Source organism: Pollachius pollachius, assembly GCF_949987615.1.
Source record: "Pollachius pollachius genome assembly, chromosome: 11".
In the NCBI taxonomy this organism is placed as follows: Eukaryota; Metazoa; Chordata; class Actinopteri; order Gadiformes; family Gadidae; genus Pollachius; species Pollachius pollachius.
Window position 1 is genome coordinate 3,701,351 of NC_136944.1, and position 20,345 is coordinate 3,721,695.

Here is a 20,345-nt window from a genome sequence, read left to right on the forward strand (position 1 = left end):
TGGCTCGGGTCTGCTGCAGCCAATCAGCAGCCAGCTGCTCTGTCCGCTGCTGGGGGTGTCCGCCAGGTGAGTCATAAAGACCAGGGGGGAGAGGGGCAAAGGGGAGGGGAGGGAGGTCGACCAGAACAGAGACACACCCGACCGTCCATGGCCCATAGGTTCTATATATAGCCCCCCCCCCCCCCCCACACCCCCGAGCGGGCGTGTGCCGCTCCCATTCAAACTTAATAAGAGCCGTGGCTTTCATCAACTCCCCCCCCCCCCTCACCCGTCCTCACCCCGCTTCACTCACCAGGTGGAGTAGAGAAAGACAGGTGGATTGCTCTCCCCACAAGTGCATTTGTTCATGGAGGGTGTGTGTGTGTGTGTGTGTGTGTGTGTGTGTGTGTGTGTGTGTGTGTGTTTCAGACACACTCTTTTCTCCCTCTCTGAGCCCCCTCTCCCACATGCAGTCGTACCCTGCGACGGCCCTGAACATTTCCTGCTTAGGATGTGTGAACAGGAACAGGGTGCTTAGTCCTGGTGACCTGCTGTTACCTGATCAGGACCAGGTCACATGTCCGGGCGACTGCCGGTGCGCTGGGTGTGAACGGAGGCATCATTATGTCCCCCTCTGCAGCCCAAGGGTGATCCACTGTTAGGTCAATGTTTTACCAGTCATTTACTGGGAACTCTGTGTGAAAGGGGCGTATACCCTGTGTGTGTGTGTGTGTGTGTGTATAAACATTTAGTTGTCCTATATCTTTACCCTCTGCCTCGACTTATTCTCCTTCTCACTTCACTCCGGGATCAAAGTCTTCCTCTGCGTGGAAGCAGACTTTTATTGTCTCTGCCAGAGCTCAGAAAGTCAAATGAGATGCAAAAATAAGAAGATGTAAATCGTCAAAGTATACAATACAAATCTGAAGTAAAATACTAGCGTTAAAGAACCTGGACTAAGGCGGTAATATTACAGAGAGGGCGTAGTGTTGTAATTAGGGCTGCCTCCTGTATTAAAAGTTGTATTCATTATAGGTAAAGCACTATGGTCTCCCTCCCTCCAACACCTCCCCCCCTCTCTCCCCCTCCACCGTCCCTCTCTCCTATTTCCATCCTTCCTCCTCTTCCTGTCTTTCACAACACACTCCCTTCATTCTTCCTGTTCCTCATTCAGAGCTCTCCTACTGTTGCTCTCTCTCTCTCTGACTCACTCTCTAGCTCTCTTACTGTCTCTCTCTCGCTCTTACTGTCTCTCTCTTTCTCTCTCTCTGTCTCACTCTCTCTCGCTCTTACTGTCTCTCTCTTTCTCTCTCTCTGTCTCACTCTCTAGCTCTCTTACTGCCTCTCTCTCGCTCTTACTGTCTCTCTTTCTCTCTCTGAATCACTCTCTAGCTCTCTTACTGTCTCTCTCTCGCTCTTACTGTCTCTCTTTCTCTCTCTCTGAATCACTCTCTAGCTCTCTTACTGTCTCTCTCTCGCTCTTACTGTCTCTCTCTTTCTCTCTCTCTGTCTCACTCTCTAGCTCTCTTACTGCCTCTCTCTCGCTCTTACTGTCTCTCTTTCTCTCTCTCTGTCTCACTCTCTAGCTCTCTTACTGCCTCTCTCTCGCTGTCTCTGTCTCTAAGTGTCTCCCTCCTTGTCCCCTCTCTGTCTCCCTCAGCGTCTGTCTCTCACTGCCCTCTGTTATGTTACAATGGGCCTGTTTCTCTCTGTTCCTCCATCATGTCTGGCTGAAGTCAGGGACGTGACTCAGACTCTGAGGGTCTCTGTGTTCCCCAGACATGACAGAGTCTAATGGACCGGGGGGTGGGGGGGTGAGAGACTCCATCTGTGACTTCCTTGACACAGCTTCTGGTTTCTGTTTGAAACGAGGTCGAGCAGACCTTTCTCTGCGTGCTACCTGGCTTTTCATTCATGTCATCACGTGGGAATCATGTATGCAAAACAAATGACTTCTGAATGCACAATCTCAGTGATGTCTAGTAGACTTTTTTCTTTTTTTTTCTTTCAAACATACACAGAAGTAATCACACATACATGCATGTGATGCGAGTGTGTCACAACATTTTGAGCCTTCATCAGGAAGTGAACTTTCATACATGTTCAACACCCCCGTCAGTGTGCATGTGTGCGTGTGCATGTGTATTTGTGTGTGTGCATCTCTAAGCGTGTGTGTGTGTGTGTGTGTGTGTTGAGTCGGAGGATGCATGCATGTGTGTGCGTGAGCGTGCGTGTGTGTGCGTAAGCATCAGTGTGTGTGTGAGTGCTGCATATGTGTGTGCGTCAGAATCTGTTTGTGTGTGTTTTGCATATGGGTGAACGCGTTCGCTCTCTCACTTCCTGGTGTTTGAGCAGAACAGGAAGTGAGGGGCTGGGCTCCTCCCCTCCGCTCTCTCTTCCTCTACTCCACCTCCTTCTCTCGTTCCGGCGCAACGCTCGACTCCTGCTCGGGACATCCTGATTCGAGATCTGAAGCGGTCCGGTGTGCGAGTGTGCGTGAGCGTCTGTGTTTGTTTGTGAGCGTCGGTGTGTGTGTCAGCGTTTGTGTGTGTGTGTGTCTTTGATTGTGTGTGCCCGGGGTCGTGTGGGTTAGGGAGCGCTCGGTTTAGGGCCGGCCATGGCCTGTGAGGAGGTGCTGGAGGGGTGGTGCGTGGAGCCGCTGGACTCCATCGGGGCTCCTGCAGAGGACGAGGCGGAGCCGGACCCCTCGGTAGGAAACACCCCGCGGTGCGGCCGTCAGGACCCCCGCCACTCAGACGGCCTTCTGCGCTTCGTTCTATCGCCGCTACTGGTGTTAATCTGCTCGCTCTCGCTCTCTCTCTCTCCCTGCCTCGTTTACTTCCTGTTACAGACAGTTGGTTTCTTCACATCTACTCACGTCTCAACGACCATTTTTGAACACTCCTTTATGTTCTACACAGACACACACACGGCCCCCCTGTATCCTCTATTGTTGTCTAACAGCAGGGATTGCGTGGCCTTGTGTGTGCGTGCTATTGTGTTGTACTGTATTGTATAGGAGTGTGTCATGGCAGACAAGCGCCCGGTGTGTGTCTGAATGCCCAGGGCGACCTCTGACCCGATGATGTAACCGCCACCGCCGCTGCCCGTCAAATCTGCTCAATCAGCTGAATACGAGCGCTCTATCAAATGTCACATCATGCTGCTCTACCTCTCTCTCCCACTCTCTCTACCTCTCTCTCCCACTCTCTCTACCTCTCTCTCACACTCTCTTTGTCTCTCTACTTCCCCCTCTCTCTCTCTGTCTGTCTGTCTGTCTCTCTCTCTCTCTCTCTCTCTCTCTCTGACTCTGTCTCTGTCTCTGTCTCTGTCTCTTTCTCTCTCTCCCTCTGAAACCCATATAGATAGATATTTCTCTCTCTCCTTCTTATCAATATCTTGCTTTTTGGTTCTTTAATAAAACAAATATCTATGTATAATTTTACTTCATATTCTGCATAATTAATAAATAACAGGGCCAGGTCGATCTTTTCTCTGGTTCCTAAAATAACTTTAAAGTAAAGGTCAGCAGCAGCCAGCAAACCTTCCTTCAACACTGTGTGTGTGTGTGTGTGTGTGTGTGTGTGTGTGTGTGTGTGTGTGTGTGTGTGTGTGTGTGTGTGTGTGTGTGTGGGTGTGTGTGTACGTGCCTCAACGTGTGTGTGTTTATGCTCACTGCGGGCTCACTACACTGATCCAGAGCTAACTGTGCTAACTACACTGATAGAGAGCTAACTGTGTGCTAACAGTAGGCTAACTAAGCTCAGAGTTTGTGTGTATGTATGTGTGTGTGTGTGTGTGTGTGTGTGTGTGTGTGTTGTGTGAGCTTACATGGTCATTTATTCTGCTCATGAACACAAACAACATCAGCCTGCTCCGTCCAGGCGACCCTGTTATTCTGTTCAGTGCAACGGACGCCATATTCAGCCTTTATATAGTGCTACGTTATCTCCTGCAGTGGTGCACAGCATCACATATACAGCAGTTATGTGTGTGTGTTAACCCTCTAAACCTGACACCTGCATGTTTGGTTATAATATATTTGGTTCCTGTATGTGTGGTTCCTGATGTCTCTTCTATATGTGTGGCTCCTGTTTGTCTCTTCTATATGTGTGGTTCCTGTATCGCTGGTTCCTTGCTGCTTGGGTTTGTTTCGGTCGTCAGCTACAAGCTGTTTCGGCTGTGTTGTGAAGCAGATGTTGTCGGGGTTCCTCCAGTGATCTGCAGAGATCTTGCATGGCCCTGGATAGAGCACACAGGAGCTGACTGACCATGTCTCACTGTCTAGATGGATTGTCGGCTGCTTGGCCAACCGGCTGACTGGCTGCTGCGTCATTGTTTTTCTCTATCAATGGCCTTGTCTGTGTGGACGTGGGTGGGTCTGTGTCGTGTAGTGTGTAGTATGATCCATCGAGTTGGACTGGGAAGTTTGTTGACTCCACGCCTGAGGCAGCGGGGCCTCTGAACCCAGGCTGCTGGTTAACCCGTTTCACACTAACATGATGTACATTACTGCAAGGGAAAATAGTGTGTCGTGTGCTTTGCATGCCATTCAAGTACTTTTTCGGACATCAGTTGATGACATGAAAAGGGATGTTTAATGTTCATCCATGCAGTATTCCCCTTCTGCGCCCGCAACCAAATCAAGGGTCAAGTTCAACTGACCTGACACAAGGCATCATTAATATTGAACCGATACTCCCAGTGTTGTGTGTCCTCTCCTGGTCCCCCCTCACTGTGCTGTGCCCCCCCCCCCAGAGCGACCCGGCCGGGCTGTCCGTGCTGCAGCAGCTCGGTCTGGACCAGAACTCGGACTTCTCGGACAGCGGCGTGCAGCAGCGTCTGGACGAGCACCGCGAGCAGATCCGCCGCGACATCCGCCGGGAGCTGAAGATCAAGGAGGGCGCCGAGAACCTGCGGCGCGCCACCACCGACAAGAGGAACGTCCAGCAGGTGGCTTCGCAGCTCCGCAGCTCCAACACGCGGCTGGACGCCCTGCACGCACAGCTGCAGGAGCTGGACGCACACATCGTGGTCCGGGGTCACCACGACGACCAGGGTGAGGGCGCCGGGGCAAAGGGGATGTGGGGGGATGGGTGTCGGGGTGTTGGGATGAGGCAGATGTTTATGTTGACTGGCATCTCTAGATCAACTAGTGTGAGGTGTTTGGGTGGTGGAGACCAGGGGGTCACCACACCACAGGCCAAGTGTTGGTGGCAGTGGCTCAGGAGGTAGAGTGGGCTGAGCGTCGAGGTAGGGCTGGGCGATATGGGCCAAAATGAATATCTCGATATTTTTTTTTTTATATCTCGATACACGATATATATCTCGATATATTTTGAATCTCCTCTAGAGCACATCATAAATGCTCGATTCAACCATGTCTGGCATAATGTTACTACATGTTATAATAATTTGAGTATTCCTGAAACATAAGTCTGCATGTAGATTACATGAAACAACGTATTGTTATAACTCATTAGTGCTTTCTATTGGAAGAATTTAGAACTTGCACATAAGAAAAGGAAAATCACAGCAAGTTAGATTTACCAACACAGCATTTATTCAAACCGTTAATTATTTTCGAGCAAAAACAGAGCTCAAAGCCGTTTTTTGTTCCACATCTTCCTTTCGGTAGCCAAACCACTGCCAGACGACGGATCCTGTACTATTCTTTTTTGAAACCAAATCCTCCGTTTCCATCATCTTTTCTCTCTCTCTCGCTGTTCTCACTCAACGGTAGGAGATGAGTGACCGGTCGCTGTTCTCACTCACCGGTCGCGTGTGTGACGTCACACACGCGCGTAGAATCCTAGAATCTCGCGGGGGGAGTGAGTGTGTTTAATGCATATGAGTCTGTGAGGCAGAGAGCCACAGGAAAGAGCGAGAGAAGGGAACACAACGAGTATGCCGGCGGCGGCAAAAAGAAACATTACGTGCCAATTTGTATTCGATGTTCGCGACAGGGGCATTTTATACATCGCCTGGAGAACATCTCGCGATACATTGCATATATTCGATATATCGCCCAGCCCTACGTCGAGGTGTCCCTGAGCGAGACGCCTCACCCTGACTGCTCCTGACGAGCTGGCTGTCGCCCTGCAGGGCTGACGCCGCCGTCGGTGTGTGAATGTGTGCATGAATGGGTGAATGTGGGGCAATATTGTTAAGCGTTTTGAGTGATCACTGGTTAGAGGAGCATGACATAAATGCAGTCATTTACCATTTAAATGTTTGGTCTGTACACAGCAATGGGAGACTCTCCAGATCTTCTTGTGCGTGGTGTAGGTGGTGGAGCCTATGGGTGTCACCATACAGTCTGGGTGTTGTGTTGACACCCTCGTCACCCTCAGGGTGCTTTCCTCAGGACCTTAGTGTGTTTACGGATCAGGTCCTTCTTTACTCTTAAAGTCATCTGACCCACGCCTGTCCTCTCCCTGGTCCTCAGACGGGCCGGGCAGTGTTGGCTCCGCCCAGCGGCGGACGACCGGTCAGAGTCGCGTCGCGGCGTTGGAGCGGCAGCTCAACATCGAGCTGAAGGTCAAACAGGGGGCGGAGAACATGATCCCCATCTACGCCAATGGAGCCACCAAGGTACAGTATAAATAGCACTTGTTAGATCAGTAGTGATAGTAGCGTTCAGTAGTTGATCTATATTTAGTTCAGTATCAGTAGTTATTCTATGTTTAGTTCAGTAGCGGTATGGGTAGCACTAGTTAGATCAGTGGTGATAGTAGTTCAGTAGCAGTATCAGTAGCACTTGTTAGATCAGTGGTGATACTAGCATTCAGTAGCAGTATTGGTAGTTCATCTATATTTAGTTCAGTAGCAGTATCGGTAGCCTGGTGTCTTTGGTTTGCTGCAGGACAAGAAGATGCTTCAGGCAGCTCAGCAGATGCTCCAGGACAGTAAGACCAAGATCGACATCATCCGCATGCAGATTCGCAAGAGCATGCAGGCCAGCGAGCAGTCGGAGGAGAACCACGGTAACGACCCCGTGACCTCACCTCAGGGGTCCCCGACCCCTTCCACTCCAGACCCCCATGACTTCACCACAGGGGTCCTTCCTAATTTCTTTCCAAAGATATCAATTGTGTTCTGAATAGTCGTCCATTCAAAACGCATCGCGAATCTCAGGTAGCCTCATAATCACAGCTAGAAAGTGGCTAACATAAACTAATGCTAACCTAGCGAACACTGCTAATGTTCAGATATCAATGCACATCCCTTTAAACTCTATACCTGGTTTTATGTCATCTATCATGTCAGTAAGAAGCCAAGCCATATTTAATGCACTCAAGCATGCACGCCCACACACACACACACAAACTCAACATTACGAGGGTTAAGACACTATTGACAGAACTGCATCCCTGATGTTGGCCAACAGCCCTGGTTCACTGGATAGGAGAGAGAGGGAGATGTACTGGGAGAGAGAGAGGGGTGAGGGGGGAGAGAGATGTATAGGGAGAGAGTAAGGGGGGGAGAGAGAGAAAAGGAGGGATAAACATGTAGTGAGAGAGAGAGAAAGGAGGAGAGGGAAGGAAGGAGGGAACTTGACATATGAGATACTCATATCTCTGAAGATATTACATTGTATAAATGTTTATTATTTGCTATTTGAAGCGGTGCGACCCATACACTTTAGTGGAGGTATTGAAGCCCTAACTCCACCAGAGGATAATCTGAAAATCTGGGCTTTGCTGTCGGAACGCGGTCACCCGGCACACACTGGTAGTGTTCTCCCAGCGCACCATGTGACCCGGGCAGTTGATCACCTGACCGACCATGTGACCTGGGCCAGGTGATCAACTGACTGACCATGTGACCTGTGACCCCTGACCATGTGACCTGTGACCCCTGACCATGTGACCTGTGACCACCTGACCATGTGACCTGTGACCCCTAATCATGTGACATGTGACCTGTGGTCACCTGACCATGTGACCTGTGACCTGTCATGCTATCATGTGACTTGTGACCCCCTGACCATGTGACCTGTCACCTGACCAGGTAAGCCGGACCTGTGCGGGGTGGAGCTGCGGGTGGAGGAGCTGTGGCACCACTACCGGGTGGAGCACGCCATGGCCGAGGGCGCCAAGAACATGCTCCGCCTCCTGGGTGGGGCCAAGGTCCAAGACAAGAAGGCCCTCGCCGAGGTGAGGACGTCACATGACCTGTAGAGGACGTCACATGACCCGTAGAAACACACACACAACCAGTACAGACTGGTACACACACAACAGCATGATGCAGGCAACAGATGCTTTAAGTGAAGTCTATAAGAGGCATGTGATGAATGAACAGGTTTCTCCTCTGACTCCACCTTCACGTCGGCGTCGTCATTGGCATCGTTCCTCTAAGTGCTGATGTGAAGGCGGTCTGGTAGTTGTTTTGACAGGTGTCACACACTGGTTTGTGGCCCCGCCCTCTACCCCCCCCCCCCCCCAGGCCCAGTGCGGTCTGAGCGGCTCCTCCCAGCGCCTGGACCTCCTGCGCTCCTCCCTGGAGCAGCGTCTGTCCGGCCTGCCCCAGGACCACCCCAAGGCCTGCCTCATCAAGGAGCAGCTGCTGCTGTCCTCCTCTCCCGCCTTCAGCTGCCGCCACGGCGCCCCCTACGTCCACAACCAGTACAGCACCCTCAGCAAGCCCTCGCCACTCACTGGTACACCAGCAACCCCGCCCTGGGACCTGCTGACAAACCTCTCGCTCTCTCACTCGCTCTCTCTTCCTCTCTCTAGATCCCCCTCTCTCTCTCTATATCTTGTGCTCTCTCTCTTGATCTTCAGCACTCTCTCTAGAGCTCTGTCTGTAACTCTCTCATCCTTCTCTCTCTCTCTCTGTCTCTGTCTTTGTGGAGGTACAGTGTCTATATCTCTGTCTTTCTCTCTATCATTCATCCGTCTCTTTCTACAGCTCTCTATCACTTCCCCTCCCCATCTCTATCTCTGTCTGCCTCAACCATAATCTCTCTTGATCGTTCTCTCCCCTCTTAGCTCTCTCTCTCCATCTCTATCTGTCCCTCACTTTTTCTACATCACTCAACATCGCTCTATAGCCCTACATCAGTGAAACTTTATTGGTATGATATCAGCTCATTTTACAGATTAGGAAAATAGGAAATAAGAAATAAGTGAATAAATAAAAAAATAAGTCAACATTTTGTTTATGAATGTACAGTGAAAACTCCCCTGACCTTCGGTCCAGCGTCATACAGCCTGATTCTACTGTGTCCCCGGCCTCTCTCTGCCCCGCCCCCTAACCTGTCTCCGCCCCGCCCCCTACCCTGTCTCCGCCCCGCCCCCTACCCTGTCTCCGCCCCGCCCCCTACCCTGTCTCCGCCCCGCCCCCTACCCTGTCTCCGCCCCGCCCCCTACCCTGTCTCTGCCCCGCCCCCTACCCTGTCTCCGCCCCGCCCCCTACCCTGTCTCTGCCCCGCCCCCTACCCTGTCTCTGCCCCGCCCCCTACCCTGACTCTGCCCCGCCCCCTACCCTGACTCTGCCCCGCCCCCTACCCTCTCTCTGCCCCGCCCCCTACCCTCTCTCTGCCCCGCCCCTACCCTGTCTCTGCACCCAGGTACGCTGCAGGTGCGTCTGCTGGGCTGCGTGGGGCTGCTGGAGGTGGTCCCGGGGCGGAGCCGGGCAACGCCCGTGGTGCTGCCCTCCTATTCGCTGGGAGACGGCCGCGCCTCCTTCAAGCTGAGCGGCCTCTACAGCCGCAGCGGTAGTAGCAGCAGCCTCAAGTCCCCCGGCAAAACCGACGAGCTCTCCAGTGAGTGGGCACGAGGGCGGGCACGAGGGTGTACACGAGGGGCGGGCACGAGAATGTGCACGAGGGGCGGGCACGGTAGAGTGTGAGAGACTGTGCGTGACATTGGGCACAAGGGGGGGGCACGAGAGAGGGCACAAGGATGTGTGAGATTGAAGAGTGTTCATGACATTGTGCAATAGAGGGTGAAGCCCGCTTGCTTCCTGGGTTCCACCCTTAAGGTTAAAAGCGACTGTCTGTGTGTGTGTGTATGTCTGTGTGTGTGTGTGTGTGTGTGTGTAGCGGAGGTGAGCGCGGTGCTGAAGCTGGAGAACTCGGTGGTGGGCCAGACGGCCTGGAGGCCGGTGGGAGAGGAGGCCTGGAGCCAGACCTTCAGCCTGGAGCTGGAGAGGGTAACTCTACAGACCAGTATAGATATACACTATGTAGAACCTACACTGATTAGACAAGTTCTAATGTGAATGTGTCTTATATGTATGGGGGAGTCTGTTTATTTGTGTGTATATTGTGTGTGTGTGTGCGTGTGTGTGTGTGTGTGTGTCTGTGTGTGTGTGTGTGTGTCTGTGTGTATATGAATGTGTGTGTGTGTGTCTGTGTGTATATGAATGTGTGTGTGTGTTTGTATGAATGTGTGTCTGTGTGTGTGTCTGTGTGTATATGAATGTGTGTGTGTGTGCGTATGAATGTGTGCGTGTTTGTGTATATTAACGTGTGTATCGCTGTGTGTGCAGTACCGGGAGATGGAGATGGCGGTGTACTGGAGGGACTACCGCTCCCTGTGTGCTCTGAAGTACCTGAAGCTGGAGGACTTCCTGGACAACCAGACGCACCGAGTCCGCCTGGAGCTGGAACCACAGGGGCTACTGCTGGCTGAGGTACACACACGCGTACACGCACACAGAGACGCACACTCACAGAGACACACACATACACATATACACACACACACGCACACCTAACACACACACACACGCAAACCTAGCACACACACACCTAACACGCGAAGCGCGCGTGCACGCACGCACACACGCGCGTGCACACAAACACGCAGAGACGCACGCACACATGCACACACACACACACAAGCACAAGCATGCACGCAAACACAAAACCATAGTGATACATAACAGTGTCTCTGTTGTTTATTTGTTCCAGGTGACGTTCTTCAACCCCATCATAGAGAGAGGCCCGAAACTACAGAGACAGAAGAAAGTCTTCTCCAAACAGAACGGTAAAACGAGCAGAGAGAGAGTCATAGAGTCATAGAGAGAGGGAGAGAGCGGCAGAGACGGACCACCATTACGTTATTATGTTCGGGCAGTCTTGTTATTTCACAACATGTAGCTAGTTTCCCGTTTCCATAGAAATGAGAGGCGACGCCCCTTTGACACCGGTGTGTTGCTGGTGTTAGGAATTGTGGTATTTCAAGAGGAACGTTGTCAAATTCCTGTCAGTGGTTGTCATGTTTCCTCATCCCGCTTTAGTGTCGGTTTGGAGCATCAGAATACTGTGGACGTGCTACAGGGAGAGAGTAGGGACATGCTGGCTGTTGTGCTAGCTTTTGTACTAGCTGTATAGCACATGCTTTGTGGCTAGCTTGACTCTACAGTATAGATGGACTGAATTCAACCTATACGTCAAATGTATGCTAACTCGTTACTCATAACTGTTTTAAAGGTGATTTAATGCTGTCTGCATTTCCCGCCGCATTGTACTAATTTAAATACGATGTAGAGTCTAGTCAAGGTTTAACGGTGCTAACAATGGCAGCTACTTCGTGGCAGACAGAGACACGATGATTAGACTTTAGATCATTTTACAAATCCCCTGGTTTAAACCTGGGGGATATTGTGTTCTGATCGGCTCTGTGCTCTGCATCGCCCCCTACCTGTGAGGAGGAGCCATCATGGAGCCCTGCAGGCGATGGGTGTCAGACACCCAGCGCCCCCCACCCCCAACCACCTAGCACCATGATGGCTGCTGGGTGGACGAGGCCACTGTGAGATTCGGGGGGTCTCTCCCTGGGCGTTAGGTTTAGAGGTGCTGCCCCCTCCTGGAACCTCACACACACCTTGGGTTTAAAGATGTGTTAATGAGTGAGATATAGGCTGACTCAAACAAAGTGGACAAGGAAGACAGTTCCATCCTGTGCCTAAAATAATTAGGATAAAAAAGAATACAAATATTTCTGTAGCAAATAGGGTAAAATAAAAATGTTTTACCATAATTTATTCACATGACCAGGTTCTTTGTAAAACATTTTTAACGTGTGTCGGCGTGTGTGTGTCTGTGTTGGCTTGTGTGTGTGTGTATGTGTGTGTGTGTAGGAAAGGGCTTCCTGCGTGCGCGGCAGATGAACGTTGACGTGGCGACGTGGGTCCGCCTCCTGAGGAACGCCATCCCAAGCGGCACCACGGCAACGTACAACCCCTTCAGCAGCACGGCGGGCACGCACAGCGCCGGGTACGGGGACGCACACACAGACACACACTAACTCACTCACTCACTCACTCACAGACACACACGCACACACAGACACACACTCACTCACAGACACACATCGCCCATGTAGCCCATACACATGCATGGAGCAGGGTGTTGTTGTGTTGTTAACGTTGTTGTTGTTGTGTTAACGTTGTTGTTGTGTTGTTGCTGTGCTGTAGGGAGGTCTCCGTGGAGAAGCTGAACATCGAGAGCGGCTCTCCCCCCAAGTCTGAGCCCAGGAGAGACGTGGTGGACACGCCCCTCACGGTGAGAGGACCCTCCCCCATCCTCCACCCGTTCACCCTGTCATCCTTCATCCTGTCATCCTCCACCCGTTCACCCTGTCATCCTCCACCCGTTCACCCTGTCATCCTTCATCCTGTCATCCTCCCCCCCTTCATCCTGTCATCCTCCACCCGTTCACCCTGTCATCCTCCAGCCTTTCACCCTGTCCATACACCCATTCATCCTGTCATCCATCTTGTTGACCCAGACGACCTGCAGACAGAAACACTGTAATGGAATCTAACATCATCATCATCATCATCATCATCATCATCCTAATGGATGATATAGGATCCAGCAGCAGACTGTGTGTGTGTGTGTGTGTGTGACTGACAGGATGACAGATGAAGGAAAGATAGGAGGAAGAGGATGATAATTGAGCCTTTCATCGAGAGGAGGAGGAGGAGGAGGAGGAGGAGGAGGGGAGGGAGGAGGAGGAGGAGGAGTGTTTGCTGTATTGTGTTTCTGTTTATCCTGCTCACAGACAGACAGACAGACAGACAGAGAGAGACACACAGACAGACGGAGAGAGACGCAGACAGAGAGAGCGACACAAACACACAGACAGACAGAGAGGGGGAAACACAAAGAGAAGCAGAAAGATCAACAGGCAGACAGGCAGGCAGACAGGCAGACAGAGAGGGAGGGAGAGAGAGCCTTAGTTAGTGGAGTGTTTTTATTTTCAACAATTTAATAGTTTGACCTTATTCAGTTTCTTATTTTTCTTTTTGCATGCTTTGGCATTCTAAATGTATGTTTCCCTTTGCCAATAAAGCTTTGTTATTGTATGGCAGAGAGAGTGAGACACGCAGTGAGATATACATAGAGAGGGAAGCGGGGGCGAGAGACATGAGAAGGGAGATGGAAAAGAAAGTAATTAGTCAGCCAGCGATCTCTTTTGAGTTAGGAGAGAGAGAGAGAGAGAGAGAAACTGAGAGAGACTGAGAGACTGTGTGGACTGGCCAGGAGGGGGAATATTTGATTAATTAGTCTGATGAATGTAGAGAACTAAGGAACCCTAACGAGATAGGAGGCTCAGGAATGTGGACGAGAGAGAGACCAACATACCGCTCAAGGTCATGGCAAAATGTCCTCAACATTTCCATGTAATTCCCTCTCTCCTGTCCTCTCCCCTTTCTCTCCCTCTCCTCTCTCCCCCTGGCCTCCCCCCCCCCCCCCCCCCAACAGGAGCAGGTGCCGATGATCTCCCCCCCGAGCGTCCAGCCTCCCCAGAAACCCGTTAGAACACACAGCTCAACCAGCAGGTACACACAAACACACACATAGCAATGAACATAAACACACACGCACGTAAAAACACACACATACAAACACACACACACACACACACACACACACATGGGCATGGCTGTGTGTGTACTTCCTGCCAGAATGTCCGAGCAGCATGCAGAGTGTAAACACACCCACTCACAATATGGTGGCTTTAGAGTGTGTGTGTGTGTGTGTGTGTGGTTTTCAGGGGGAGATTTGGGGATAGAGACATTTAAGCTTATTGCTTGTATGTTCTGGGTTTGTCTGTGTAAGCTCAGGAAACACACATGTCAATGAGAGGCAACACTTAAATTAGGCATAAATAATGGTCAAACATGACTGTGTGTGTGTGTGCAGCTCCAGTCAGGGTCCTCTGTGCCTTCAGGACTTCAAGATGATCGCCGTTCTCGGCAGAGGCCATTTTGGAAAGGTACACTTTAAGCTGCCATTTTGAAAATTCGCAACGACTCAAACCTCCCGAAGACGTCCAACCTTCTGCTCCTCCTCTCCTTAACCACACTGCTCCTCTCTCATTAACCCTGTTCCTCTCCCATTAACCCTGTTCCTCTCCCATTAACCCTGCTCCTCTCCCATTAACCCTGCTCCTCTCTCCTTAACCTGCTCCTCTCTCCTTAACCCCTCTCCTTCTCTCCTTTACCTGCTCCCCTCTCCTTAACCCCTCTCCTTCTCTCCTTAACCTGCTCCTCTCTCCTTAACCTGCTCCTCTCTCCTTAACCTGCTCCTCTCTCCTTAACCCCTCTGCTCCTCTCACCTTGACTCCTCTGCTCCTCTCTCCTTAACCCCTCTGCTCCTCTCTCCTTGACTCCTCTGCTCCTCTCTCCTTGACTCCTCTGCTCCTCTCACCTTGACTCCTCTGCTCCTCTCTCCTTAACCCCGCTGCTCCTCTCTCCTTGACTCCTCTGCTCCTCTCTCCTTGACTCCTCTGCTCCTCTCTCCTTGACTCCTCTGCTCCTCTCTCCTTGATTCCTCTGCTCCTCTCTCCTTGACTCCTCCTGCTCTTCCAGGTCCTCCTCTCTGAGTACAAGAAGAGCGGCCGCCTATACGCCATCAAGGCCCTGAAGAAGGGCGACATCGTGGCCCGCGACGAGGTGGAGAGGTAAAGAACTACAAAGAACTACAGAAGAACTACAAATCCCAGGGACACTACCCCAGTTGGCAGTTATTTTCCTCTAGAATGCATTAAATACAAAATCGGGCGACATCTTTCTTCCAACTGTCTGACTTTCTTTTGCGAGTCCTATGGGATATGGGGGCGTAGCCAGAATAAAGGAGGGCTGTGATTGGCGGTAGTTGGAGCAGGAGGGACCCTAGCTATCTTTGTTGTGTATGGGGAATTGGTTAACCTAGTTATTGTTAGTGCTCAGCACTTGGTTCTATAAACATCCTTACTGTACCCAGAGAGATATATTGTTGTTTCTCCTACTTCTGACAAATGTACTTATTGTAAATCACCTTGAATGTTAATGTAAATATGTTTCACCCCCCTCCAGCCTGATGTGTGAGAAGCGTATCTTCGAGACGGTGACGGACGCGCGGCAGTCCTTCCTGGTCAACCTGTTTGCGTGCTTCCAGACCCCGGAGCACGTGTGCTTCGTCATGGAGTACACGGCGGGGGGCGACCTCATGATGCACATCCACACCGACGTGTTCCTGGAGCCCCGCGCAATGTTAGGGGGGTGGGGGGGGTCTGACCTGTGTGTGTGTGTGTGTGTGTGTGTGTGTGTGTGTGTGTGTGTGTGTGTAACGTTGTGATGTTCCTCCGGTAGGTTCTATTCCGCCTGTGTGGTTCTGGGTCTGCAGTTCCTCCACGACCACAAGATCGTCTACCGGTGAGTGACATGTACCGCTGACCAATCAGACGTCAGGGTCATGAGGTTGGACCATCAGACATCAGAGTCATGTCTGACGTCTGACCAATCAGACGTCAGGTCCGTGTCTGCAAACTCAAACTCATCCAGCAGTGGTAAACTGTAGAGATGATGTGTCTGTAAACTTGAGCCCTCTGTAGCCCAGCGGCTTGAGGATCCTCTTCAGATAGCTTCGGTTGAATAGAGTCTTCAGTAGAATACCTTCTTACTGAAACAGGAGCGAGGCGTAGCTCCGCCCTCCAGTGTTCTTGGGTCTGCCCAGGCTCTGTGTCACTAGGAGCAGGACTGAAGGGTCCCTGGTGACACACCCAGTAACGCCTTGAAATGGATCTCCCTCATTCTCCTCTCTCTCTTTCTATCCTTTGAGCTCTCTGTCTCTGTCTCTCTCTCTCTCTCTCTCGCTCTCTCTCTTTAACTCTCTCTCTCTCTTTCTCCCCCCCCCTCCCCCAGGGATCTCAAGCTGGACAATTTGCTGCTGGACACAGAGGGCTTTGTGAAGATAGCAGACTTTGGCCTCTGTAAAGAAGGTAAGACAGACAGACAGAGAGACAGACATACCCCTCCACTAAAACATAATCCTGTCGTTTATGTCGTCAACTGTCTGGGAAACTTCGGGAAAGATCTGGGTTCTCTGTTCCTTGTCTTCATCTGCTTCCTGTTCCCTGTAATCTGGTGGAAACAGGGAGGACTCTATTCCCAACCTCCAGCCCATAATAAGCATCCTGACAGGCTCTTCATCCCCTCTGTCTCCTCTGAGTGGCTCCTGGCTCTCAGGGACTGTTGTCAGTCCTTGGCTCCCACAATCCAATGCTTCTGTGGTCTGGGTGTCTGTGTGTCTGCCAGGGAGAACCATTCACAATACCACTGGTGTTATCGAGACGACCCGATTAGTGCTGTTTCTACACATGAGAACAACACATTATTATATATTATTATTATATATATTATTATATTATATATATATTATTATATATATTATTATATATATTATTATTATTATATATATATATTATAGCAGATCATAGACCAGATCATCCCTCTCTCTACTTGTCTCTCCTCTCCTCTGCCATGCTGCACTCTCTTCTTATCCTCACACCTCCTCTCTCCTCCTTCTCTGCCTCCTCCTCCTCCCATTACCTCCCATCCTCTCTCCCTCTTCTTTCCCCTCTCCCCCCTCTCCCCAGGTATGGGTTTCGGGGACAGGACCAGCACCTTCTGTGGGACCCCTGAGTTCCTGGCCCCGGAGGTCCTGACGGACACGTCGTACACCCGGGCGGTGGACTGGTGGGGGCTGGGGGTCCTGATCTACGAGATGATGGTGGGGGAGGTGAGCATTCAGAACCTGGTCACTCTCGTCCACAGGTAGGGGTTAGACAGCACAGAGACAGGTCATTAAGGAGCAGGTAGGGTTAGACAGCACAGAGACAGGTCATTAAGGAGCAGGTAGGGGTTAGACAGTACAGAGACAGGTCATTAAGGGGCAGGTAGGGGTTAGACAGTGGACACTGAGACAGGTCATTAAGGAGCAGGTAGGGGTTAGACAGTACAGACAGGTCATTAAGGAGCAGGAAGGGGTTAGACACTACAGAGACAGGTCATTAAGGAGCAGGTATGGGTTAGACAGTACAGAGACAGGTCATTAAGGAGCAGGTAGGGGTTAGACAGTACAGAGACAGGTCATTAAGGAGCAGGTAGGGGTTAGACAGTACAGAGACAGGTCATTAAGGAGCAGGAAGGGGTTAGACAGTACAGGGACAGGTAATTAAGGAGCAGGTAAGGGTTAGACAGCCCAGAGACAGGTCATTAAGGAGCAGGTAGGGGTTAGACAGTACAGAGACAGGTCATTAAGGGGCAGGTAGGGGTTAGACAGTGGACACTGAGACAGGTCGTTAAGGAGCAGTTAGGGGTTAGACAGTGAACACAGAGACAGGTTGTTAAGGAGCAGGTAGGGGTTAGACAGTACAGAGACAGGTCATTAAGGAGCAGGTAGGGGTTGGACAGTACAGACAGGTCATTAAGGAGCAGGTGGGGTTAGACAGTACAGAGACAGGTCATTAAGGGGCAGGTAGGGGTTAGACAGTGGACACTGAGACAGGTCATTAAGGAGCAGTTAGGGGTTAGACAGTGAACACAGAGACAGGTCATTAAGGAGCAGGTAGGGGTTAGACAGTACAGAGACAGGTCATTAAGGAGCAGGTAGGGGTTGGACAGTACAGACAGGTCATTAAGGAGCAGGTGGGGTTAGACAGTACAGAGACAGGTCATTAAGGAGCAGGTAGGGGTTAGACAGTAAAGAGACAGGTCATTAAGGAATAGGTAGGGGTTAGACAGTATAGAGACAGGTCATTAAGTAGCAGGTAGGGGTAAGACAGTACAGAGACAGGTCATTAAGGGTCAGGTAGGGGTTAGACAGTACAGAGACAGGTCATTAAGGGGCAGGTAGGGGTTAGACAGTACAGAGACAGGTCATTAAGGGGCAGGTAGGGGTTAGACAGTACAGAGACAGGTCATTAAGGAGCAGGTAGGGGTTAGACTGTGCAGAGACAGGTCATTAAGGAGCAGGTAGGGGTTAGTACAGAGACAGGTATCTTATTGAGTCATAACCAGATTCCGTCCTGCTGAAGGTAAAGGACACTGAACTCAACGACGGCGCCATCTACTGGCAGCAGTGGTTATGGCCGTGCTCACTGTGATGCTGTTCTGTTCTCTAGGAGGTTAATGTCTCTATAACTGTATTAATCTGTATTAACAAGCATGTCCTCCCCAGTCCCCGTTCCCTGGTGACGATGAGGAGGAGGTGTTCGACAGCATCGTGAACGACGAGGTCCGCTACCCCCGCTTCCTGTCCACCGATGCCATCGCCATCATGAGGAGGGTGAGCTTCCTGCCGCCGCGTCCTCAAACCACCTCATGTTGATCACCACAGCTCTCCCCATGGGGAAGAGTGTCCTGCAGGAGGAGGGAGGAGGGGTGTAAGGAGGGTGTGAGGAGGGTTCAGACAAGAGGAGGCTTCCATGTTTGTTGTTCTGTCCTCCAGCTGCTGAGGAGGAACCCAGAGAGACGGCTGGGCTCCGGAGAGAAGGACGCAGAGGACGTGAAGAAACAACCTTTCTTTAAGGTCAGCATCTCCCCTCCTCTCCTCTTTCCTCCCCTCTCCTTTCCTCCTTTCCTGACCTCCTGCTGACCCCTGACCTCCTGCTGACCCATGACCCCCTGCTGACCCCCTGCTGACCCCTGACCCCCTGCTGACCACTGCTGACCCCTGACCACTGACCCCTGACCCCTGTGGTGCTCTGACTTCTGGCCCCTGCTGACCCCTGACCCCTGCTGTGTCCCCAGACCATGGACTGGGACGCTCTGCTCCAGCGGCAGATCCCCCCGCCCTTCGTGCCGGCTCTCAGCGGGAACGCCGATGTCAGCAACTTCGACGAGGAGTTCACCGGGGAGAAGCCGGCGCTCACGCCGCCGCGGGAACGCCGCGTCCTCTCCCGCAAGGACCAGGACACCTTCAGGGACTTCGACTACGTCTCTGGCCTCTGCTGAGGCTCCGCCTTCGGGGGGGAGGGTGAACCTCCACCCTCAGGGAGGGGGGGGGGCTCCAAAACAGAGCCTATGAAGAAAGGTCTTTTTGATTGGCTCAGGTGAAGTCACTTGGTGTTAATTGGCCTGACTGGCCGCTCAGAAAGTGTGATTGCAGAAGATTGACCTCTGATGGGGACGGTTTGGGGTTTGATTACAGAGACTGTTTCTCTCTCTCTCTCTCTCTCTCTCTCTCTCTCTCTCTCCCCCTAACCCTCTTTCTCTCTATCCCTCTCTCTCTATCAGACATGGGTACATACATAGGACTCTCTCAAGGTTGGAATATTCCGGATCGCCCTGAATCAGGGGTGGGTTCTGAAACGGGGTTGGCCACCGGTCGGCTGACTCTCTTTACGCTCATAAAGGGGCGGGGGGGGATTGATATCTGAAGATAATCCAGATTATGTCACGTGATGAAGGATGGGTTGGAATCTGCCCAGCAACACGTCTACGGGAACATGTGATCCTACTTGAATTCATATCTCAATGACACAGAGCAATATTAAACATCGGGACTATCCACCTCAGTCTGCATCTGATCAATAAATACGGCGGCTCCTCCTCTTCGTTGTCTTCTGTAAATGTCGCACCCTCGCCTTACTCAGTTGTGCTGTAGTAATTTTTTGTGGCCACACGGGGGCACCAGAGGACAGAAGGATGAGCGTGGCGGTTGGTGTTCATTTCGTGTGCTGATAATTTCATTAAGCCTTACATTGTTATCCCTTCCCACTGTTTGATGATACGTCCAGGATTTAATTGTTTTTTAATCCGCAATAATTTCAGAATGTGAAATATAAATATAAAAGTAAATGGAGCTTTTAATCATTGGGTTTATATTTTGATTGTTTGCCCGCTCCCCTCCCTGTCATGTATTCTGTCGCTTGTTGATCTCTCCCTGGGAGCGTGTCGTAGTAAAGATGTTTAAGCTGTGTTCGTTTGGGTCTCGGCTCTTATTCACGCTCTGATCGCTTTCCTCTCTCTCTCTGGCCTCTTCCGCCATCTTGCATCTTCTACCTTTGGCTGAAAAAGTCATGGAAACTATATTCCGATATATTTATCCCAGTGACCGTACTAAACACCTAGGACCG

At 51.3% G+C, this 20,345-nt stretch overlaps 1 protein-coding gene across 2 annotated transcripts in view; it reads left to right on the plus strand.

The window, feature by feature from the left end:
• pkn1b (protein kinase N1b) overlaps positions 1–20,188 on the plus strand; it is a 27,670-nt gene extending 7,482 nt beyond the window's left edge. The window contains exons 1-22 of one of the 2 annotated variants that reach the window (XM_079747016.1): positions 2,399–2,689; positions 4,738–5,038; positions 6,428–6,573; positions 6,845–6,965; positions 7,993–8,138; positions 8,431–8,644; positions 9,557–9,751; positions 10,031–10,140; positions 10,480–10,623; positions 10,904–10,979; positions 12,076–12,211; positions 12,412–12,499; positions 13,706–13,782; positions 14,147–14,219; positions 14,815–14,906; positions 15,301–15,477; positions 15,577–15,639; positions 16,129–16,205; positions 16,863–17,005; positions 18,446–18,553; positions 18,716–18,796; positions 19,018–20,188. In XM_079747016.1, coding sequence (XP_079603142.1) covers positions 2,597–2,689; positions 4,738–5,038; positions 6,428–6,573; positions 6,845–6,965; positions 7,993–8,138; positions 8,431–8,644; positions 9,557–9,751; positions 10,031–10,140; positions 10,480–10,623; positions 10,904–10,979; positions 12,076–12,211; positions 12,412–12,499; positions 13,706–13,782; positions 14,147–14,219; positions 14,815–14,906; positions 15,301–15,477; positions 15,577–15,639; positions 16,129–16,205; positions 16,863–17,005; positions 18,446–18,553; positions 18,716–18,796; positions 19,018–19,221 — 2,865 coding nt within the window. In that variant the 5' untranslated portion in view covers positions 2,399–2,596 and the 3' untranslated portion in view covers positions 19,222–20,188. Of the gene's footprint in view, positions 1–2,398; positions 2,690–4,737; positions 5,039–6,427; positions 6,574–6,844; positions 6,966–7,992; positions 8,139–8,430; positions 8,645–9,556; positions 9,752–10,030; positions 10,141–10,479; positions 10,624–10,903; positions 10,980–12,075; positions 12,212–12,411; positions 12,500–13,705; positions 13,783–14,146; positions 14,220–14,814; positions 14,907–15,300; positions 15,478–15,576; positions 15,640–16,128; positions 16,206–16,862; positions 17,006–18,445; positions 18,554–18,715; positions 18,797–19,017 lie in introns of those variants that run through there. The other variant, XM_079747017.1, reaches the window with a different exon arrangement.
• Positions 20,189–20,345: the final 157 nt, after the last annotated feature.